This window comes from Triturus cristatus, chromosome 5_2, assembly GCF_964204655.1.
Source record: "Triturus cristatus chromosome 5_2, aTriCri1.1, whole genome shotgun sequence".
NCBI classification, from domain to species: domain Eukaryota; kingdom Metazoa; phylum Chordata; class Amphibia; order Caudata; family Salamandridae; genus Triturus; species Triturus cristatus.
In genome coordinates, this window is record NC_140588.1 from 29546022 (window position 1) to 29565630 (window position 19609).

General features: G+C 49.2%; 1 protein-coding gene across 4 annotated transcripts in view; it reads left to right on the forward strand.

The window, feature by feature from the left end:
• Positions 1-19609, forward strand: part of ELP2 (elongator acetyltransferase complex subunit 2) — a 940461-nt gene that overhangs the window by 622855 nt on the left and 297997 nt on the right. For 2 of the 4 annotated variants that reach the window (XM_085606785.1, XM_085606786.1), the window contains one exon: positions 14269-14370. In XM_085606785.1, coding sequence (XP_085462911.1) covers positions 14269-14370 — 102 coding nt within the window. The remainder of the gene's footprint in view (positions 1-14268; positions 14371-19609) is intronic. The other 2 variants (XM_085606787.1, XM_085606788.1) reach the window with 1 other exon arrangement.

Sequence of the window (19609 nt, forward strand, 5' to 3'; positions counted from 1 at the left end):
CTACACAACTGTCTGTCTTGAAGGGGTTTGTGGAGTCCTTGCCATTTACAGGACCTCCTCCAGCGTCTGGGCTTGGGCTCTTCAATAGTTTACCACTTCCTACTGTTGCATTGGAGCGGTCTTTCCTGTAAGAGAGCATTGCATCTGATCTCTTTTCATTCTGCCACCCAATCCGATGCAGCTGCCGGAGTTTTAAAGAAGTAAGACCAGAAGTTGTAGATCATCTTGAACTGAGCCTGGTACTTTAAAATATGTGAAGATACATGATACTAGCTTATCTTTGGGGATTTTGGAGGTAACCCACCTCAAGGAATTGATACTCCATCTTCCTCCGGGAATCCCATGAAGCAGAGGTTGCTACGTTGTGCCCTGTTTTCATCATCCTCTGCCCTGTCCTCAGGTGAACATATCGAGAAACTTCGGATGTCAGCTCTATGACTTTGTCCTCCAGTGCAGTAATGCCGCCTTTGAGACTCCATTTACTACATTCCGGAGGTTGAAAGAGAATCACGTTTAAGCCAACTTCTCCAGAAGTCTTGTCTTGGTGTAGTTCTAGAAGCTTGTGTAGCTTGCAGGCTAGTTCTAGTGTCTGGGGAGTCGGTTGTTTGTAGGGCCCATAGGTGTCAGGATTTAGACTGGAGATCTCCACATTGGGAAATTAAACTGGTCCTTTTTGATTTGTGTCTGTGAGGTGCACGGGGGGGTCGGTCCCTCCCCATGACTTGTGTTGCCGATTACATCCTAGCAGGAAGGGACAATACTCAAGCCCCCGTGAATTCCCTTGTCCTGGGTACAATCAGCAACATTCCAGTTTCAGTTACTGGATGATGGCTGGCACACCCCAACCCCTATGGCCCAGTGTGGGCAGCACGAGCAATAAGGATTAGTCTCTGGGTCCAATGCCATCACTGATGCCCCACAATGGAGGATAGGCTGGGGGGGGCGCCAGGAATCCCTCTCTCCATGGAACCGTTCACGTTGTTTCCTGACACGGCCAATCCTCCCCACCGTCAGGACATGTCGACCTCCGAGGGACCATTCAGAACATGCAATGTTGAGCAGGCCGATATTCTGTCCGCATTCAGGGGACTCCTCACATAGCTCAGCTCAGGCCCTTGAGGCAGAGGAGGCCCCCATTCACCACGTGGACAAAGCGCAGAGGTCCCCCCCTGCAACTGTCATTGAAGCTTACCGCTATTGCCCCAGGGGCTTCCGGGGCCCAATGCCACCAGTCTGTTGTACACAAGGGTTGATATCTTCCACCAGGTACGGTGGCAGGGCCTAAAGTCGTTATACGCGCAGCTGTCTTCACCCAAGAGCATCAGGTCCATGGGAGGCCGGTTCTTTAACCTCCTGTCAAGGCCTCCGGTTCTTCCCCAGGTATAGCAGGGGACTCAAAGGTCACCACAGGCTTTTGGAGTTGAAGAGTGATAGCTACCACTTGTTTTGTTGGTGGTATCTGGAGCTGTCTCGCACTCCACTCACCCCAATCAAGGGGGTCAGATCCACAGTAGGCCTGTATTTTGGGGACGTCTCTGAATGCCCATCAAGCTCCCCAGCTTTAGTCAGGTGCAGATGCTTGTGCAGCCGGCAGGGGCCCAAAAGGGTCGCTGCAGTCCAGTGGAGGCACCGTCCCTGCCGTCCCAGAGGCCACCCAGCATCATGTTGTGTCACTCAGACCCTAGGACACAACCTTGTCCCCTGTTACATTCTACACATGTGGGCCTAGCTTAACAGTGACTGTCTCACCTGATGGGCAGGGGCCTCTGCAGTTCTTTCAGCCTGTGCACTCAGCAGCCACACTGCCCTCAGGCCCAGGAGCTCGTAGTGTTGGACACCACATTAACTGGACCACCGTGTGCAGGCCTGGGACACAAACTTCACTCCTACCACTCCAAACACTCCGAAAGGAGGCCAGTGATGGATCATGTTCAGCACCTGAAGAGGTCCTGGAGCTCTTTGGAGAACGTCTGCCATCTTGGCTGTTCAGGCCACACCCACTTGGTCCGTCATTGTTTTCTGGCCTTTCCTAACCAGCCTGAGGTCTCAGGAGGGGGGTATACTGTGGCTGTTGTGGCGTTTCTGCTGCCTGCACATCCAAAAACCGCAATACCTTTCATGGTCCTACGGTTCCCATGACTCGGAAGACACTGCATGAAACCTGTGGGTGTCCTTTGGCTACTTGTACTGACTGTTCCTGCACTCTCCCTGAACGAGACCGCCGCCAGAGCCCTCCTCCGGTGAGGGAGCTCACCACAGCACCTCCAGCACGAGAAGGACTCCACGCGGTACAGACCCTGGGCAGTCTACTTAGCCACAGCCCCCTGCATTTGCCTTGACTCACCCACCATATGTGGTAGCCAACCGGAGGGGATCCCTTTGCACAGGCCACTAACTACAATGTAAGGCACGGCCGTTCAGCTGCATCGCCTCCTCAGTGCAGACCCATGGCCCTCTTCAGCCAACCGCCACTCCCCATCCCCCCTGGAAGACACAGTGCCCCCTTTTTCTTGTATTAAAGTTTTTTCTTTGGGTATCTAGCAAAGGTGGGCTCAGTATGACTCGTTGTGACGCCTAGCATAATCCCACAGGATCCTTTTGAATTGCAGAAAGTTCTCCCTAAGGGGACAGCTAGTCCAAAAAACCAGGAATGCCATCCAATTACACTAGTTCCATTTAAAAAAAATAAAAAATTCTAGCAGTTTGGTTTAAATGTGAAAATTGAAGCTCCGTATTGAAGACCAGAATGAGGGGCCAGTCCTTTGGCTTATCGTTGTCCTCGGAAGGCATAGACCAAACCTTGATATATAATCTCAAGACACTCATAACTGAGAGAGCAGAGTTTGAAGCATGTGTGGGTGTTGCTCAGATGTATTCCATAGTTATGCCATCTCGTAATGGTACAACCATTTTTTTCTTGAAGAAACTCTTTTCATTACACTACAACACTGACTCCCTCTTAAATCTTTTTTTCCTGCCATTGTGCTTGGACGTGTTTTCAACTTCTACATTCTGCTCCACACTGAAGTTTTATAGTTTGCAGCCTCAGTGAGCAAGGGCAGAACTTGCTAGGCAGGCAGCTGATCACGCCAAGCGCTTAAAAGCTAATTTCAGTTAACACTCGGCTGCCTCTCACTGACATGTGACTTACTTGCGATTCAGGCGAGCCTCGGCAATTCAGTTATGGGCCAGCTGGCCACCTCCTCAGAGTCCTACCTGGCCACACGACTCTCTCACTTGGCAAACATGCGGTGTGCCACCTGCGCATCAGACTTACTCTCAGGTTCAGCAGCAGGCACATCTGAGCAGCACAGAGGGCTCCAGCGGCCGCCACAGTCCAATGGGGCAGGGTCCCGCGGGTCATCAGTGATTTTAATTTACCGCCGACAGTGTGAGCAGCGATGCCATGATTTAACTGCAGAAGGATGTAACGTCTTGCGGCGGGCCACGGTGCCTATTAAAGTCACTGACTTCATGTCTCGGTAGTAGCCATTGGGCACTGCCGGTGACATCGGTCAGGCATGTAATGCTGTGCCGAGAATCTTTTATTAATACATTGTAGCATAAGTCAGTGAGTAGCAGCTAGCTACTAGCTCAGTCAGCTCCAAGCCTGTCGGGAGCATCGCACATGCCATGGCATGCTGCTACTCTAGATTTAGTTTATCAGCATAGCTAGCAGCGCTTACGCTAGCAACGACTTGACAGCCAAGATGACAGGCTGTAATGCGTGATGTTGCATTTCAGTGCGGTGATGTGGACCACCACACGGAAATGCATTAGTCTAACGCCTGATGCGTGGTATTTGACACAGCTGTGCACTCCAAATCTACTACAGAGCACTCAGTCTTCACACTGAGTCTGATCCTATGCTTCCACTACTGCAAAGGCTCCCTCAGAGGCTCCATTCTGAATTTTCGGTTCGAACTGTGTACAGGCCGGGCCACCACTCGGAGATGACGATAGTAGGGATTGGGATGACAATTTACATGGATTTATGGGAGCCCAGTTTGCTTTAAAAATACTCCTTTTACTGGGTTGAATTTGCCTTTTAGAGAATGTTTCCTTTTCTGTGGTAGTTAGATGAGCAACAGAGTTCCTGGACCTTCAACTACCTTCTGTTGAAGTCAAGACAATTGTTTTCTCAATATAGTGTCATTGGAATATAAGGAGATAAAGACTGTTGAACAAAATACTGTGTGCCTGGGAAAGGACTAAGGAATGTACTTGCTTTCCCTTGAGTCTTAGATTGTAATGACTGCTTTGATTACCAGAGAATTGGAGGTCTTGCTATCACAACCGCTTGCAAGATCCACTATTTATACAGAAGTGCCTATCCAGTTGATCATCTTTTCATAGGGTTAGGAAGAGATAGGTCTACAAGGAATAATTCATACTGCACTGGCCTAGCTATAACAGCTAGACCATTTTTAAATGGAATTTTATCAGTGCTCCTGAAGGAGACTGGATAAAGCTTTTTTCTACTTAAATCTATGGCCTGGTATCCAGGGAGCAGTCCCTGGAATTCTGCTGACATTTTTGAGGACAAGAACTGAAAAAGCTGAGCTTTTTCTACCAGCTTGAACGTTTGGTCTTTGATTTTTGGCAGGTGTTTGCCAAACATGGAAATTTTCTACTCGTATGTGAACCTTATTTGGTAGAGAACCATTTTTTCAGGGCTATTCTTGGCTTAACCAGGTGTCTTTGCCTGCGTCCGCCATTCGTTCCTTTTGTGGCTTTAGAAGAGGTTTTCAGCCACACCAGCCCTATCCTAGCCAGAGGACCGTGCATATTCTGCAACCTCCGAATGGCCTTGGGCACAACTCGCCCCAACCCCGTGTGTCAGGTGGCCAGAGGTCAAACTACAAACCCCCTTCCCTCCACCGCCTTCAAATCCTTCAAGTCCAATCCTCCCAGAGCATGGGCTTCCAGTTGGTGGCAGGATGCGCCATCACCTCCACCACTGGCTGGACATCACCTCGGACAGGTGGGTTCTACAGATAGTCCGAAGGAGCTACTCCCTTTGCCATCGAGACTACCTCCCCTCCATGCCTCCTGCATACGATCGGCTGACGGAGGATCACCGTGCCAGAAATAGGCTGGGATTGCTATTCCCACTACTTTCTGGACCCCAAAATGGACGAAGGCCTTTGTCCTATCCTTGACCTCAGAACCCTCAACTACGTCCTCAGAAAAGAGAAGTGCATGTGCTCACTCTTGCTCAGGTTCTGTCTGCCCTGGACCCAGGAGACTGGATGGTAGCGTTGGACTTGCAGGACGCTTATTTCCATATTCCCGTTCTGCCTGCCCATCGCCGCTACCTGCAGTTTACGTTGGGCACGAGCACTTCCAGTTTACTGTGCTCCCCTTCGGCCTCACCCGTGCCCCTCAGGTGTTCACAAAGTTGATGGTGGTGGTCGCAGTTCATCTGCGGAGATCAGAGTTTCCAGTCTTCCCCCTATCTCGACGACTGGCTGTTGAAGGCGGGCTCGCCCCAGGTGGTCGTCTCCCACCTCTAGACTATGGCGAGCCTCCTGCATTCGCTGGGGCTTAATATCAACGTGCCAAAGTCACACCTTACTCCTTGCCAGATGCTCCCTTTCATCTGAGCTGTTCTGGACATGGTGCAGTTTTTGGGCTATCTTCCCGAATGGCAAGTCCAGGATATTCAGCTATGATACTGATGTTTCAGCCTCTGTCCTGGATTTTGGTGACACTGACTCATTCCAAATGGCACATGCGGGCTCTGCTGTGGGAACTGAAGATCCAATGGGCGCAGCATCGGGGGAATCTCACCGACCTGGTCCAGATCTTGGAGGGAACTGTGCAAGATCTGCAGTGGTGGCTGACAAACCGTGAATGGGTCACAGACAGACCCCTCTCCCTTCCCCACCCAGGTCTCACAGTGGTGACAGATGCGTCACTCCTGGGATGGGGTGGACATCTGGTGAAGGTGGAGATTAGAGGACTCTGGTCTCCGGGGGAAGCGGGCTCCACATCAACCCGTTGGAGCTTCATGCGATCCGATTGGCACTGAAAGTCTTTCTATCATTCCTCAAGGGAAGGCTGGTTCAGGTGTTCACGGACAACGCCACCGCTGTGTCGTACTGCAACAAACAAGGCGAGATGGGGTCGTGGACCCTCTGTCAGGCGGCCCGGCGTCTCTGGATTTGGCTGGAACAACAGGGTATTTGCCTGGTGGTTCAACACTTGGCTGGGTCCCGGAACACTAGGGCAGCCAAAATCAGCCGCCAGTGCCTAGCGATCCTGAAGGGCATCTCCATCTGGAGGTAGCGCAAGGACTTTTTCAGTGGTGGGGAGAGACTTGGTTAGATCTGTTCGCCTGAGTAAAATGTAAAAGGTCAGCAGTTTTGTGTGTTGGCTCTTGCTCTGCGATGTTTTTCATCTCGAGTGGAGCCCAGGCCTCCTAATACACCGTTCCGACCATACCACTCCTGTCCAGACTACTCAAGAAGATCAGGAGCGACTGGGCCCAAGTCATTCTTGTGGCTCCGGATTGGACACGAAGAGTTTGGTATCCTAAGCGTCTGCAGATGAGCATCGATCCTCTGATCAGGCTGCCCCTTCGGAATGATATTCTGTCGCAGCAGCAGGGGAGGGTCCTCCTTCCGAACCTGTCAATCCTCCACCTCTTAGCGTGGAGATTGAGCGGTGACAGTTAATAGCACTTGGCCTTCCTCCCGAAGTATGGAAAGATATTCTGGCAGCCAGGCGTCCATCCACTAAGTCGATATACACCTGCTGATGGCAAACATTTTGTAAACAGTGTTCAGAATGGTCTTTTGCCCCTCTGTATGCCTCCCTTTTTGACAACCTCCTTTTTATCATACCTCTTGCCAAGCAGGACTCTGTTCTGGGCACTCCAAAGAGTTACTTTTCGGCCCTTTTTACCTTTCTACGTTTGCCAGACCAACCGTCACTATTCAAGTCTCCTATTGTACATAGATTTCTGAAGGAATTACACATTTGTTCCCCCCTCATGTTTTATTATGCCCCAATGAGACCTTAACTTGGTCCTCACTTATGTAATGTGTGTACCGTTTGAGCCACTGAACAATTGTCCCGTCCGGCTGCTCGCCATCAAGGCAGCCTGTTTAGTGGCAATAACTTATGCCAGGATGGTGAGCGAGTTGCTTTCTTATCAGCCGCCTTACCTGACCATCTTCCCAGACCAGGTAGTGCTCTGCACTAGGGCTTCTGTGTTGCCTAAAGTGGTGACACCTGTCCACCTAGGGCAGTCTCTCACCTTGCCCACCTTCTATGCTCCTCGGCATCCTTCAAAGAAGAATGTCTACACGGTCTGGATCCAAAAAGAGCGTTAACGCTCTACCTTAACCCCACTAAAGAGTTCCGGGTGGATGACCAACTCTTTGTGGGGTACATTGGAGCAAAGAACGGACCTGCTGTCCAGAAGATGACCATCTCCCTTTGGCTTATCCTCTGCATTAAGATCTGCTACGCTCTGGCAAAGAAACAGCCTCCTGAAGGCTTCAGAGCTCATTCTACCAGAACTAAGGCAGCCACCATGGAAGTAATGGAGGGGAGCCACATATGTCATCACCCTTACATGCTGATATCAGTTCCTTTCTTTCTAAGACGTAGCTCTCGAACTGGTGTGTCATTCCCAACTTTGTCAATTTTCATGCAACTTTAAAAGTAGCTTCAGACCATGTACTGGGGATGATGTCTCCCCGGACAATGATAGGATTCAAGCCGTGTTGTGACTGCAGGAAGCATCAGGAAGCAGATGCCAGTCAAGTACCTGCACGGCGTGCATGGCGTGAGTCTGTGGTTTTTGGTCTGTGGTCAAGGCTCAAAGTTGCGCGATATATGTATCCTCATTCACCCAAAGGCAATCTGAAAGCAGTAGGAGAAACTCCATGTTGCTGATTGCTAATAAGAGTTTGCGGTTGAAACATAGATGCCACTCCCAAACCAAGTTGTGGGGCCGCTTGCAATCTTGTCACATGTGAACTTCCATTCCTGCTTAAAGTCTTCTGATAAATCAAAGTCAACGATGGACCATAAGCACAAGAGAATTAAGTGGGACTTTACCTTACCCTGACACTCGAAATCTGTTGAGAAGGCATGAAGGCATCACTCAAAAGATCACATCCCACAAGGGTCTTCTGACTGATTTGGTCCTGCAACTAGTTCTTTCATGCTGCAAATACCCTGAGCCATTGTTGACCACACAGCATATAGCATGTTCAATGAGCCATGCTGCAGACTTTCAGATGTTTCCAGCTTCCTCTGGTGTGCTTTTGCCCGCTGGGTCCTTGCTTGTCCCTCCCGTGCCAGCATTGGCACCTCACACCCACACCAGTCTCTGACCCTGAGGTGTTTTTCAAATCGTTCCAGGCCTCTGTCACACTATGAAATTAGAAAAGTACGACCAGACTCTAGTCCTCGGCCGCTGCCTCAACACCAATACTATCAGAGGCTAGATGCTTTATTCAGCTCTGACTCGGAACCAGTTGAGGGTGTGCAGAGTGTTCCCCATGACACTGATGAGGATAAGGAGGCAGACAATCTAATGCCCCCTCAATCTACAGATGACAGGCTATACCTGGATTTACAAAATGCCAGTGGGCTAAATACGTCTCCAGTGGGCTAAATACGTCTCCAGAGGCTAAGCTGGGCTTGCCACCCCGGCCATCAACAGTTGAAAGTGCCTTTTTCACAGAAGTTGTGCGAAGAGAAGTAGAAGTGCTAGATTTACAGTTGCCTGCAGTTGAAACTAGTGCAAATGTCTTAACTAAGATCTTCCAACCAAGCCCTACTTCTTCTGAACCGCTATTGCCATTCAACAAGGTCTAAGCCGTGATTGGGGCCCTGGTTCAATCGGCTTGTGGCCCGCTGACATAGACCGTCGATGGTGACTTCCATTTATTAACAAAGCAATGTACGTCTGAAGGTGTAGTGCAGGGGTTGACAAGCGAAGTAATTCCTAATGCCTTTCTGACCACTTGAGCAGATAATGAGTCCAAGCTTATTGCTTCCTAAGGAAAGGCAATGCTCTCTTTGGCTACATTAGCCTTAAGGTCCTTGAACATGGTGTGCTTTCGGGGCAGGATCCACCATGGTTTACAGGACATAGCCAGCAAGATATTTCCAACCCTCAAAAGACCTCAGAGCCTCGCTGGCTCAAACAATGCATGGTCAGGACGCATGAGATATGTCTTGCATGCTGGTTTGGAAAACCCTACTCTGTGTTGCATAGCTATTGGTACCAGTGCAGTGATTAGAAGGCAAGTCTAGATGAGATCAGCTACGTTTTCAGGAGATGTAAATGCCTTTTGATGTCTTCAAATTGTTTGGAGAGAAGGCTGATTTGACATTCTAATGATTCAAGGATAGTCGAGCCACAGCACAGTACTTGACTCTTGTATATCACCAAGCATTTCCTCCAACTGAAAAGGAAGTTTAGGGGTTATGCCAGGGGCTAACTTACAGACAACACCACCCTTTTCAATCTGTGCAGCACAGCAGACTTATTCCTTTCGGGGCAGAGGTTATGACGGCAGTCAAGGCCAATCCTACCAGTAGGGCCAGCTCTCGCCTAACCCTTTCTCCTGTGCTGCAGCAGCTGCCAAGATACTTTACCTTTCAATCACAGTCCTATACTCAGTCTGTAGGAGTCAGTATTTGAAATTTGCTCCCTATCAGGAGATCCATCATATTGGATAGATGGATTTTGCAAATCATTCAGAGGGCACACTCCCTGTTTTTAATTTCCTTTCTACCCCGTTTTACTCCCTCATCAAAGTGCCTCATAGCAGACCATTCTGTAATCTTTCTGTAAGAAGTCAACCGTCTGTTGGCCAAGTCTGGCATCGAGCAGATGCTGGATACTGAGAGAAAGGAGGGGTGCTCTTCATGCTACATCCTCATGCTGAATAAGGACTGAGGCCTCAGGTCTACACAGCACCTCCCCGCACTAGCTGCCTCTCTGAGGAAAGACATTCAGAATGATCACAAATCTCAGATACTTTCTGCTCTGATCTGAAGGGTGGATGGTGTCCATAACTTGCGGACCACATATTTTCATAAATGTATACTGGTGTTCCTCAGGCGCTATCTTCAGTTCACTCTGGTGTTGGAGCTCTTCCAAATTGACATGCTCTCCTTTGTCCTTACTTCTGCCCCTCCAGTGTTCACAAAGGGGAATGCTGTGGTTGTTGCCCACTTTTGGAGGCAGAGTTAAATGGTGGAGTGGAGTCTTGCATCCTGTTCCAGGAGGTGTTACTTTTCTAGAGGTAGCTTAACCAGTAGAACTTCTCTCTGATAGCCAACCACCTAGCAGGATCTCTGAATTCCAGAGTGGATGATGGGTAGATGTTGGCTGGTGGATCATAAATGACATCTCCATCCCGAGATGGCAAGGGACATCTTCAATCAGTAGGGCGTGGCCTGGTTAGATTTGTTCACGGCTGTTGAGAACTATTGCACACTGAAGTTTCCTCTGGAAAAGTCACTAGGTATTGCATTCTGACTGCGATGGGACACAGACTTACGTGTTGCTGCATCAGCCTCAGTCAGGACAGACCATTCCTAAGTCATCTTACTACCACTGTACGGGCCAGAAGAGTATGCTACCCATAGCTCCAGCATGAGCAGTTGCCCTCTAATCCAGCTACCACTTCAGATTACCTATTGTCTCAGCAACAGGAGAGGGTCCTGCAACTGTGTCTCCGCAACTTATACCTCCGCGCTTGTAAATTGAGTGGGGACAGTTGAATGTGTTTGATCTGCTGATCTTAGCAGTTGATGTTACACTTGCAGGGTGATGCCCTTTGACAAGGTCCATCTTGCCTGGTAAAATGCATTGCCTAGTGTAGCACTCTTCTTACCTGAACCTCTGAGGACCACATTTTCAGATGTATTATTTGTTCTATTGTTGGCACAGCTGTTATAGCTAAGGTTTTATATTCTGCATCTTCCCTGTTTCTCTACCTCTGCTGCTCAGCCAGTGTGCCTAGGGATATTCTAAAGGTGAGAAATCTGCAGTTAGATGGAGTACCCACTAGAATGAGCATTACCAAAGTTAAGTTACTTGGTCTTCAAGGAAATACTGTGTGACTGCAGAAGAGGCGTTTAGAGTCATCTTCGTAATCATTGCAGGAGTGAAAATGTCCGCCAGAACTGAGGAAGTAGAGTGGATTAAGAGAGACTAGAGTTCTTTGCTTGCTGCTGATGCTTTGCCTATTTGCTGTTGGGCACAAAGTAACTCGTGAAAAAAGGGATTTGATAAAAATGGTTGCAATTTTCACACCGGCTTTTACGAAATAAGTTTGTATTTTGCAAACTGCCCTAGGTACTAATAGGTACCGATACCAAATCGTAGTAGGTCGCAATTCGACCTCCCTCATTAACCCGTTCGGTGCTTGCATAGGCCGTTGGCCGACGCAAGCACTACCTCCCTGGTGCTGTGCACGTCCGTTGGCTGACGCAGCCCCGCTCACTCTTTAATTCTCCCGCACTGCAGGAGAATTTGCGTCGCGGTTAAGGGGTTAATATTAATGAGACAGGTTGCAAGTTGTGACCCTCTATGATTGGCTCCAATCACAGTCTTGGTGGTCTGCTGTGGTCAGCAGACCATAATGCCTGTGATGGTTTTTAAATAAAGCAATCTCTCTTTTTCTTTTAATTAATGCATCTGGTTTTCCTAAGGGGACAATGAGATGGGTTTAAAAAAAAAATGAAAACTCTTACAAACATTTTTAGGAGGCAGCAGAGTTTTGTGAACCATTCCCTTTAGTGGATGGACTAAAGAAGAAAGAACAAACGGCAAACCAAGGCCAAGCACTTCCAGTCCATATGTACTACCAATTCGTTTGATGGTGCAAACTCTTCCCGCACCCGCCGTCCAGGGGTGTCAAATGAAAGCCAAAATCAAACAAGAAATTGGAAGGTGCACTCGTTCCGAAGTCAATGAGGCAGCGTAAGCAGTTATTCCATACTAAAGTCCTTTTATTCAATAAATCTCTCAGAACTGGCACACAGCCAACGTGTTTCGTTCCCGATTCTTTGCCAGAGGGAACTTCATCAGGGCTCCTATTTTGTAAAAATCCAAAACCATAAGGCATAAATTAGTCCTCGATATGTAGAATATGTAATGAACTCTCTCAAAAAATCGCAAATATTGATCATATGCTTTATTTATCATTGCGATACACCTCCCTTTTTGTTTGATAACCAAAATATCTCACTATTCCAATTGCAAAAGGGCATAAGCGATTCCCATAGGATAAATGGCAACAGATGTAAGTCTTAATTCCTCAATCAACAGTAATGCAGCTAATTGACACTAAAACTTAAACAGCGGAAGGAGGTGAGTTGTCAGGCATAATAACCGGCAGGTACTAATAGGTACCGATACCATATCGTAGTAGGTCGCAATTCGACCTCCCTCATTAACCCGTTCGGTGCTTGCGTCGGCCAGCGGCCGACACAAGCACTACCTCCCTGGTGCTGTGCACGTCCGTTGGGCAGCGCAGCCCCGCTCACTCTTTAATTCTCCCGCACTGCGGGAGAATTTGCGTCGCGGTTAAGGGGTTAATATTAATGAGACAGGTTGCAAGTTGTGACCCACTATGATTAGCTCCAATCACAGTCATGGTGGTCTGCTGGGGTCAGCAGGCCATAATGTCTGTGATGGTTTTTAAATAAAGCAATCTAAGGGGACAATGTGATGCGTTTAAAAAAGAAAATGAAAACTCTTACAAACATTTTTAGGAGGCAGCAGAGTTTTGTGAACCATTCCCTTTAGTGGATGGGTTGCCACCTTCTTTGAAGTGATGATAAAATATTAATGTTAACTAATCAGATTTCGGTCACAGAACATTAATACATACCTTATGAAATCGGTATTTGTAAGGGACTCCCTTACCACGCCCCATCAAGATACCGATTGTTTATGATTTACTAAATCCATTTAACGGTTCAGAAAACCTTTTCCAAATCGGTAAATGAGCTTAGTATATTTCAGAAAGGGTTTTAGCATTCACAAATCCTCCAATTTAACAAAGCAAAGGGTTTATAAATGCAAAATGTTATTTGTACATGAGACCCAAAGTGCCTTAGGGCTTGTGTGGTCTGTTTGTAATGGAGTTCAGGGAGAACGGAGGAGCCAGTGGCCCACAGGTGGCATTTCTTGTAGCAGAGAATATTCGTATTTAAACCTGTGCATCTGGTTGCATTGGCAAGGCTTGAGAGATACATTTGCCTGAATACTCCCGCAGAAATCAAAGTAAGCATATCTACAGGTGCTGATTTACAGCAAGAAGTATTACATAGCACTCAGCCGTAACACCTTTCTGCCGAAAACATTTGCTGAATATTCATTGGAGGACCAGGATGAAACAACAGCTTCAGTTGGGTAAGACACTTTCTCTGCATCCTGGAGCTTTTTGTTCTAAGCCTTCTTGCTGCAAATCACCTAATCTGCTGAGCTGGCTGACCTGGAGCCCTTGTTGGGTGAAACCTAAAGACCTGTTCCATGGTAATGCTTCATCTCCAGGCTAGAGATTTTTGCCTTGGTAAATTCCAGCATGCGTGGTAACTGTTATTATGCCCTATTTCTTGTGAAACATCTGATAAATATTGCACACATCAGTGTGTTTAATTTTATCGGGTAAAGTAATTATCCCGCAGGGCACTGGGGCACTCCTAAACGAGGACTGAGGCACTGTTGAAAACAGGACGCTATGCAACGTTTCAAATTTGTTTTCTTTTTGTTTTCTGTTGTGTAGTGATGAGTTCTGTGTTATGTCCATGTTAACTTGCGATCTTGTTGATATCAATGAAAAAAGTTAAATATTTATTCTTTATTTTATTTCATTTACCTAATAGTATTCCTATTTGATTTGTTTTTTAAGGCTTTCTCTATTTGTGCCCCAGCACTTCCCAGAATATCTTTAGCTTGTCCCACAGGACTGAAGGGTGAAATTCACATATTTAAGAAGCTTGTGATTTGCCTCTGTGCGGTTCCACCTGTTAAGAACCTGGGGAAGGTTTTGCTGTACCACGTATCCAAGACTTTGATCATTCTTCCCCCTAGCAAACCTGGTGGGTTACTTACTGCACTGTTACATACACAGCGGTAAATGAGAAACAATGGGTAATAGATGGAGAAAGAAATCATGGAAAAAGAGAATTGATCCAACTTGTTTTCCCAAGAATATTGAAATGTGATAACTGCACACACTATTATTAAATCAAAAATATTAATTGAGAACCTTTTTTAAGCAGGAGAGTTGCCTGAAAAATCAGTTAACGAAGAAGAAAGCAGATTCAGCAGCATGTCAGATCAATATTCTCAGACCTACTTTCATCCCATAAGACTTAAAGGTACCATAAACAGTAGAAACATGTCATTATTTTGTTTGTTCTTTGTCTTTCTTACCACACTATGAAAACTGTTTTGAACATCGCTGCATATCTAAAAGTCCAACGTTCTTTTAATCATAAAATTAAGTCCATTTGCTAATTTGTAACAGCAAGTATCTACCACCTGCATTTAGTTTGCATGTAAACATTGAGAACATTATTAGCAATCTTAGGTGCCCTGTAGGTTAACTGTCTGTCTGAGGCATGATTGTGCTTCTGATGTATTTGCACTTCCTTCCAAATTTTTCTCTCCTGCATGAGTCTTCAAAAATTTTTGGAGTAGAGAAGAGTGTGTAAGTTTATCCTTGTTTGAAGCAATGTGACTGGCGTGTCAGCAAGCAAAATTCAACTGGTAAGGAAAGTGCATACTCGTTAGATTCTGTGCTCTCTCTTGAAAGGCAGATATGTAGGCGGGGTATGGAGTGAAACCATGATGATCAGTAGAGAGATTAGGAGCCCTAAAGAGGCAGTGAAAAATAAAGAACAGTACTGAGTTGCCTGAAGCAACCAAGGTTTGAAATGCATTGGAAATATGTGAAGGGACTCTGTGAACATTATCCTCATAAAGATCTCGAGGTTGTAGGAAGAGTACAATAGCATAGCTATCATATTTCATAAATAACTCTCCTCCGGGAACAACTGATGGTTGACGTATCAAGTTTATTCAATACAGATGATCTTACCCATCACAACCTGTAGCAGGGAACCAACTGCCACAACTACCACAATCCTTACACATAGATTATGAAATATGTAGATTCTGATGACCTACATAACATTCTGCATGGCAGAGTAAGAGAGGTGACCTCACTCTCACCAGAAAACAAACAGTGGCAAGTGACCATCGTCACAGATGCATGCCACATACCTCACTTCACAAAAACAAATAAACTATATACAGAGCGGAGAAAAGACAGAGGAAATAAATACAAGGCTTTAAGAATAATCTCTCAAATACGTAGGATGTCTCACAATCCTTTCCGAAAGCCTCCTTCCAGACAAATTTCCCACATGATGATTTTGTTCCCTTCTGGCCCTTTCCTCACCACCACTCCCAGACGCTGGACTGTCTGATAATGTATCCCCATTCGATGCACTGGGTTCGCCGGACAAGTCAGGCACACCAGATTCTCCTCTGAAGATTGCAACTCTGTTGAGATACCAAACACGATGGTCCTGAATTTTCACAGAATTGTTGATAATCTTAATCCGAAAGAAACACGTTCGTTATAGATTCATTACCTTAGAATTACCACCAGGCGTCAGACTGGATTCGGAAAGATTTTTCATCAGCAGTACCTCTACGCGTCGGAGGGTGGCGTCGGTCGGTTCCGCGTTCGTCATCGGTGTCGTGGTCCCCGGTATGACGTCGCGGCAGCTACCTAGACTCCGCCCTCGCGCGCTGACGTCAGTTATTTTTTTTTCCCCACGTCAACCGGCGCAGATCCGGGAAGAGCGGTACCTCAGTCATTTTTTGATTAACTTTTTCTCGACTTTTGTCTTCGACTCCGAACAGGTGCACGAGGGAGGCCCGGTTTCAAGGCCTGCAGTTCCTGTAACTGACTGATGTCGGTGACGGATCTGCACCGCGTGTGCCTGTTTTGCCTGGAGCGCGACCATGACCCCAAGTCGTGCTCCGACTGTCAGTTGTTGATGGCGAAAGCTTTGCGGGAGCGGTCCTGAAAGCTGCTTGAACGACGGCAGTCGTCTCCACGCTGTTCGAGGTCCCGGTCGAGAGGGAGGTCGAGGGACCGGTCGCGAAGCCACCATCAGTCTGGCTCGAAGTCATCAAAGTTTTCGCACTCAGGGTCGGGTAAGTCGAAGCATAAGAAGAAGTCGAAGAAGCATCGTTGCTCTTCGCCTTCTCCTCGTCGGTCGGCCGACTTGATGAGGCGCGCGGGTGGTGCCACTCCCGCCGACGTGCCTTCGGGCCCCGCGGACTCGGTTGGGGGGCCTAGATCTTCACTGCCGGCGGCTCTGGCCCCGGCACCACAGGCCCCCCTTGGATCCAGGCCTGGATCGTCGCCGGTTGACCTTATTAAGCCTCCCACGGCACCGCTTCCGACGGTACCACTACCGTGCCCGACGCCAGCCGCCCCCCCGGCCGGCATCAACCCCAGCCTCCTTCCTTTTGTGGACACGGCGCTGGACCGGCGTTGGATCTGGCGCCAGGTGGGATTTTGATGCCCCTGTTCACTTCTGGGGCCCCTTTCCAACCACAGTGGCAACCAGAGGAAGATGAGGAGGACTGGGAAGGGTCAGGTGACCCTTTAACGACCAGCTTTGTTCTGAACAGGACTGGAGAGAGGAACTGGGCGATGCCAGTGGTCTTGACACTTCATCCTACCGTGGCTTCGTGTTGCGTAGGGAGGCCGAGGCGCTCAACCTCGAGCTTCCTACGGTGGCTGTCAAGACTAACCTCCTGACTGAGGTGCTTCAACCGGCGGCGAGCTCTTCGGAGCCCCTGCTTCTGTTCAATGAGGCCCTCACTGACGACTTTTTGGGCACGTGGTCACGTGCACGTGACCACATGGTCCAAGCCCAACACGGGGGCTCCCATGGACAGGATGATCACCCGACGCCACCGCCTGGCTCCGAGCGACCTCACTTTCCTCTCCCAACACCCCACCCCGGAGAGCTTGTTTGTCCAAGCCTCAACCTCCAAAAGCGCCTTCCCTACCGCTCCACCGAAAAGGGAATCCAAGAAGCTGGACCATCTTGGCAAGAAAATGTTTTCTTTCACCAGCTTAGGACTGTGATCCGTAAACACCATTATTTGCACTCTTTGTGGGATACGGTGGTGCAAGTGCTGCCTCAGTGTCCAGAGGAGGCCCGGGCAGTGCTCTCTCAGGCTGTCGCCGTAGGGAGAGATGCAGCTAAGTTTATAATCCGTTGTGGACTGGACACCGCCGACTCTCTGGGCAGGACTATTTCAACGTCGGTAGCACTCAGACGCTACGCCAGAATGAGATCCACTGGCTTTTCAGGGGATGTCCAGAACACCTTGATGGACATGCCCTTTGATGGCCGTCGCCTTTTTTGCGACAAAGCAGACAACGCCCTAGAGCGCTTCAAGGACTCACGGGCTACGGCCAAGTCCTTGGACCTCTTCTCCCGTCCGGCGTAGTCTGCTTTTCGCCCCTTTCGTGGCTACATAAGGGGTGCCCCGCTACGCCCCACCCAAGGCCACAGGCCGCAGCAAGGTACCCAACCTTCGCGCGGCCGGGGGCATGGGAACCAGCGTCGTGGTTCAGGGGGCCAGCGGGCGGGCCAGTCCACCAACCCCCCTCTGCAGCAGCCTCCAAACCCTCCTAATCCGTCCTTTCAGGCCCATCAAACGCCAGTGGGTGGCAAGATTCGCCATCACCTCCCCCACTAGCGCACCATCACTTCGGACAGGTGGGTTTTGCAGATAGTCCGAAGGGGCTACTCTCTTCCCTTCGAGACTACCCCTCCAGCCATGCCACCTCGTTACCACCGCAAGTCGGAGGATCATCTGGCACTTCTCCAGCAGGGAGTTACGGCTCTCTTGGCCAAGGGAGCCATTGAGCGCGTTCCTGTCCCAGAAGTAGGTCGTGGTTCCCAAGAAGGACAAGGGCCTGCGTCCTATCTTGGACCTCAGGGACGTCAACCGCTTCCTCCAGAAGGAGAAGTTCAAAATGTTGTTGCTTGCTCAGGTCTTGTCTGCACTCGACCCGCAAGACTGGATGGTAGCGTTGGACTTGCAGGACGCTTATTATCCCATCCCCGTCCTGCCGGCCCACCGGCTTTACCTGCGGTTCACGGTAGGCCACGAGCATTTCCAGTTTACCGTGCTCCCCTTTGGCCTTACCAGCACCCCTCGGTGTTCACAAAGGTGATGGCGGTGGTTGCAGCTCATCTGCGCAGATCAGGGGTCTCCGTTTTCCCCTATCTCGGCGACTGGTTTTTGAAGGTGGAATCGCCCCAGGCCGTCGTCTCCCACTTCCAGACTACGGCCGACCTCCTGCATTTGCTGGGGTTCTCCATCAATGTGCCGAAGTCGCACCTGATTCCCTCTCAGAAGCTCCTCTTCATCGGAGCGGTTCTGGACTCGGCGCAGTTTTGGGTCCACCCTCCCGAACAGCAAGTCCGGGATATTTGGGTTATGATTCCGATCTTTCAGCCCTTGTACCGGGTTTCGGTCAGAATGACCCTGAGGCTGCTGGGCCTCATGGCGTTCTGCATCCTGCTGATCAATCTAGCCATGTGGCCTATACGGACTCTGCAGTGGGACCTGAAGTTCCAGTGGGCGCAGCATCAGGGTAATCTGCCCGATTATGTCCAGATCTCGGAGGGCACTGCTCAACAACTGCAGTGGTGGCTCACAAACCAGGATTGGGTCAGTGGCAGATCCCTCTCCCTTCCCCAATCAGAATTCTCAGTGGTGACGGATGCCTCCCTTCTGGGATGGGGCAGCCACATGGGAGAAGCGGGGATCAGAGGCCTCTGGTCTCCAGCAGAGTCCGGGCTCCACATCAACCTTCTGGAGCTCCGGGCGATTTGTCTTACGCTGAAGGCATTCCTTCCCTCTGACCGGGGAAGAGTAGTGCAGGTGTTCACGGACAACACCACCGCTGTGTAGTATTGCAACAAACAGAGCGGGGTGGGGTCGTGGACCCTATGTCAGGAGGCCCTATGCCTCTGGACATGGGTAGAACATCAAGGTATTTTCTTGGTGGTTCAACACCTGGCAGGTTCTCTGAACGCCAGGGCGGACTAACTCAGCCGCAGGTGCATGCTGGCTCACGAATGGCGTCTTCACTCGGAGGTGGTGCAAGGTCTCTTTCAACAGTGGGGAGAGCCTTGGTTAGATCTATTCGCCACCGAAGAGAACGCGCAATGTCAGCAATTCTGCGTGTTGGAATTTCCAAGGCGGCACTCGCTCAGCTACGCTTTTCGTTGCAAATGGAGTTCTGGTCTGTTGTACGCCTTTCAGCCTATACCACTTCTGCCCAGAGTGCTGAAGAAGATCAGGCGCGACCGGGCCCAAGTCATTCTTGTGGCTCCGGATTGGGCACGAAGAGTCTGGTATCCTGAACTTCTCAATTGGCCATCGATCCTCTGATGAGACTGTCTCTTTGGGAGGATCTTCTGTCGCAGCAGCAGGAAACGTTCCTCCTCCCGAACCTGACCAGCCTTTACCTCCTTGCGCGGGAATTGAGTGGCGACAGTTGACGTC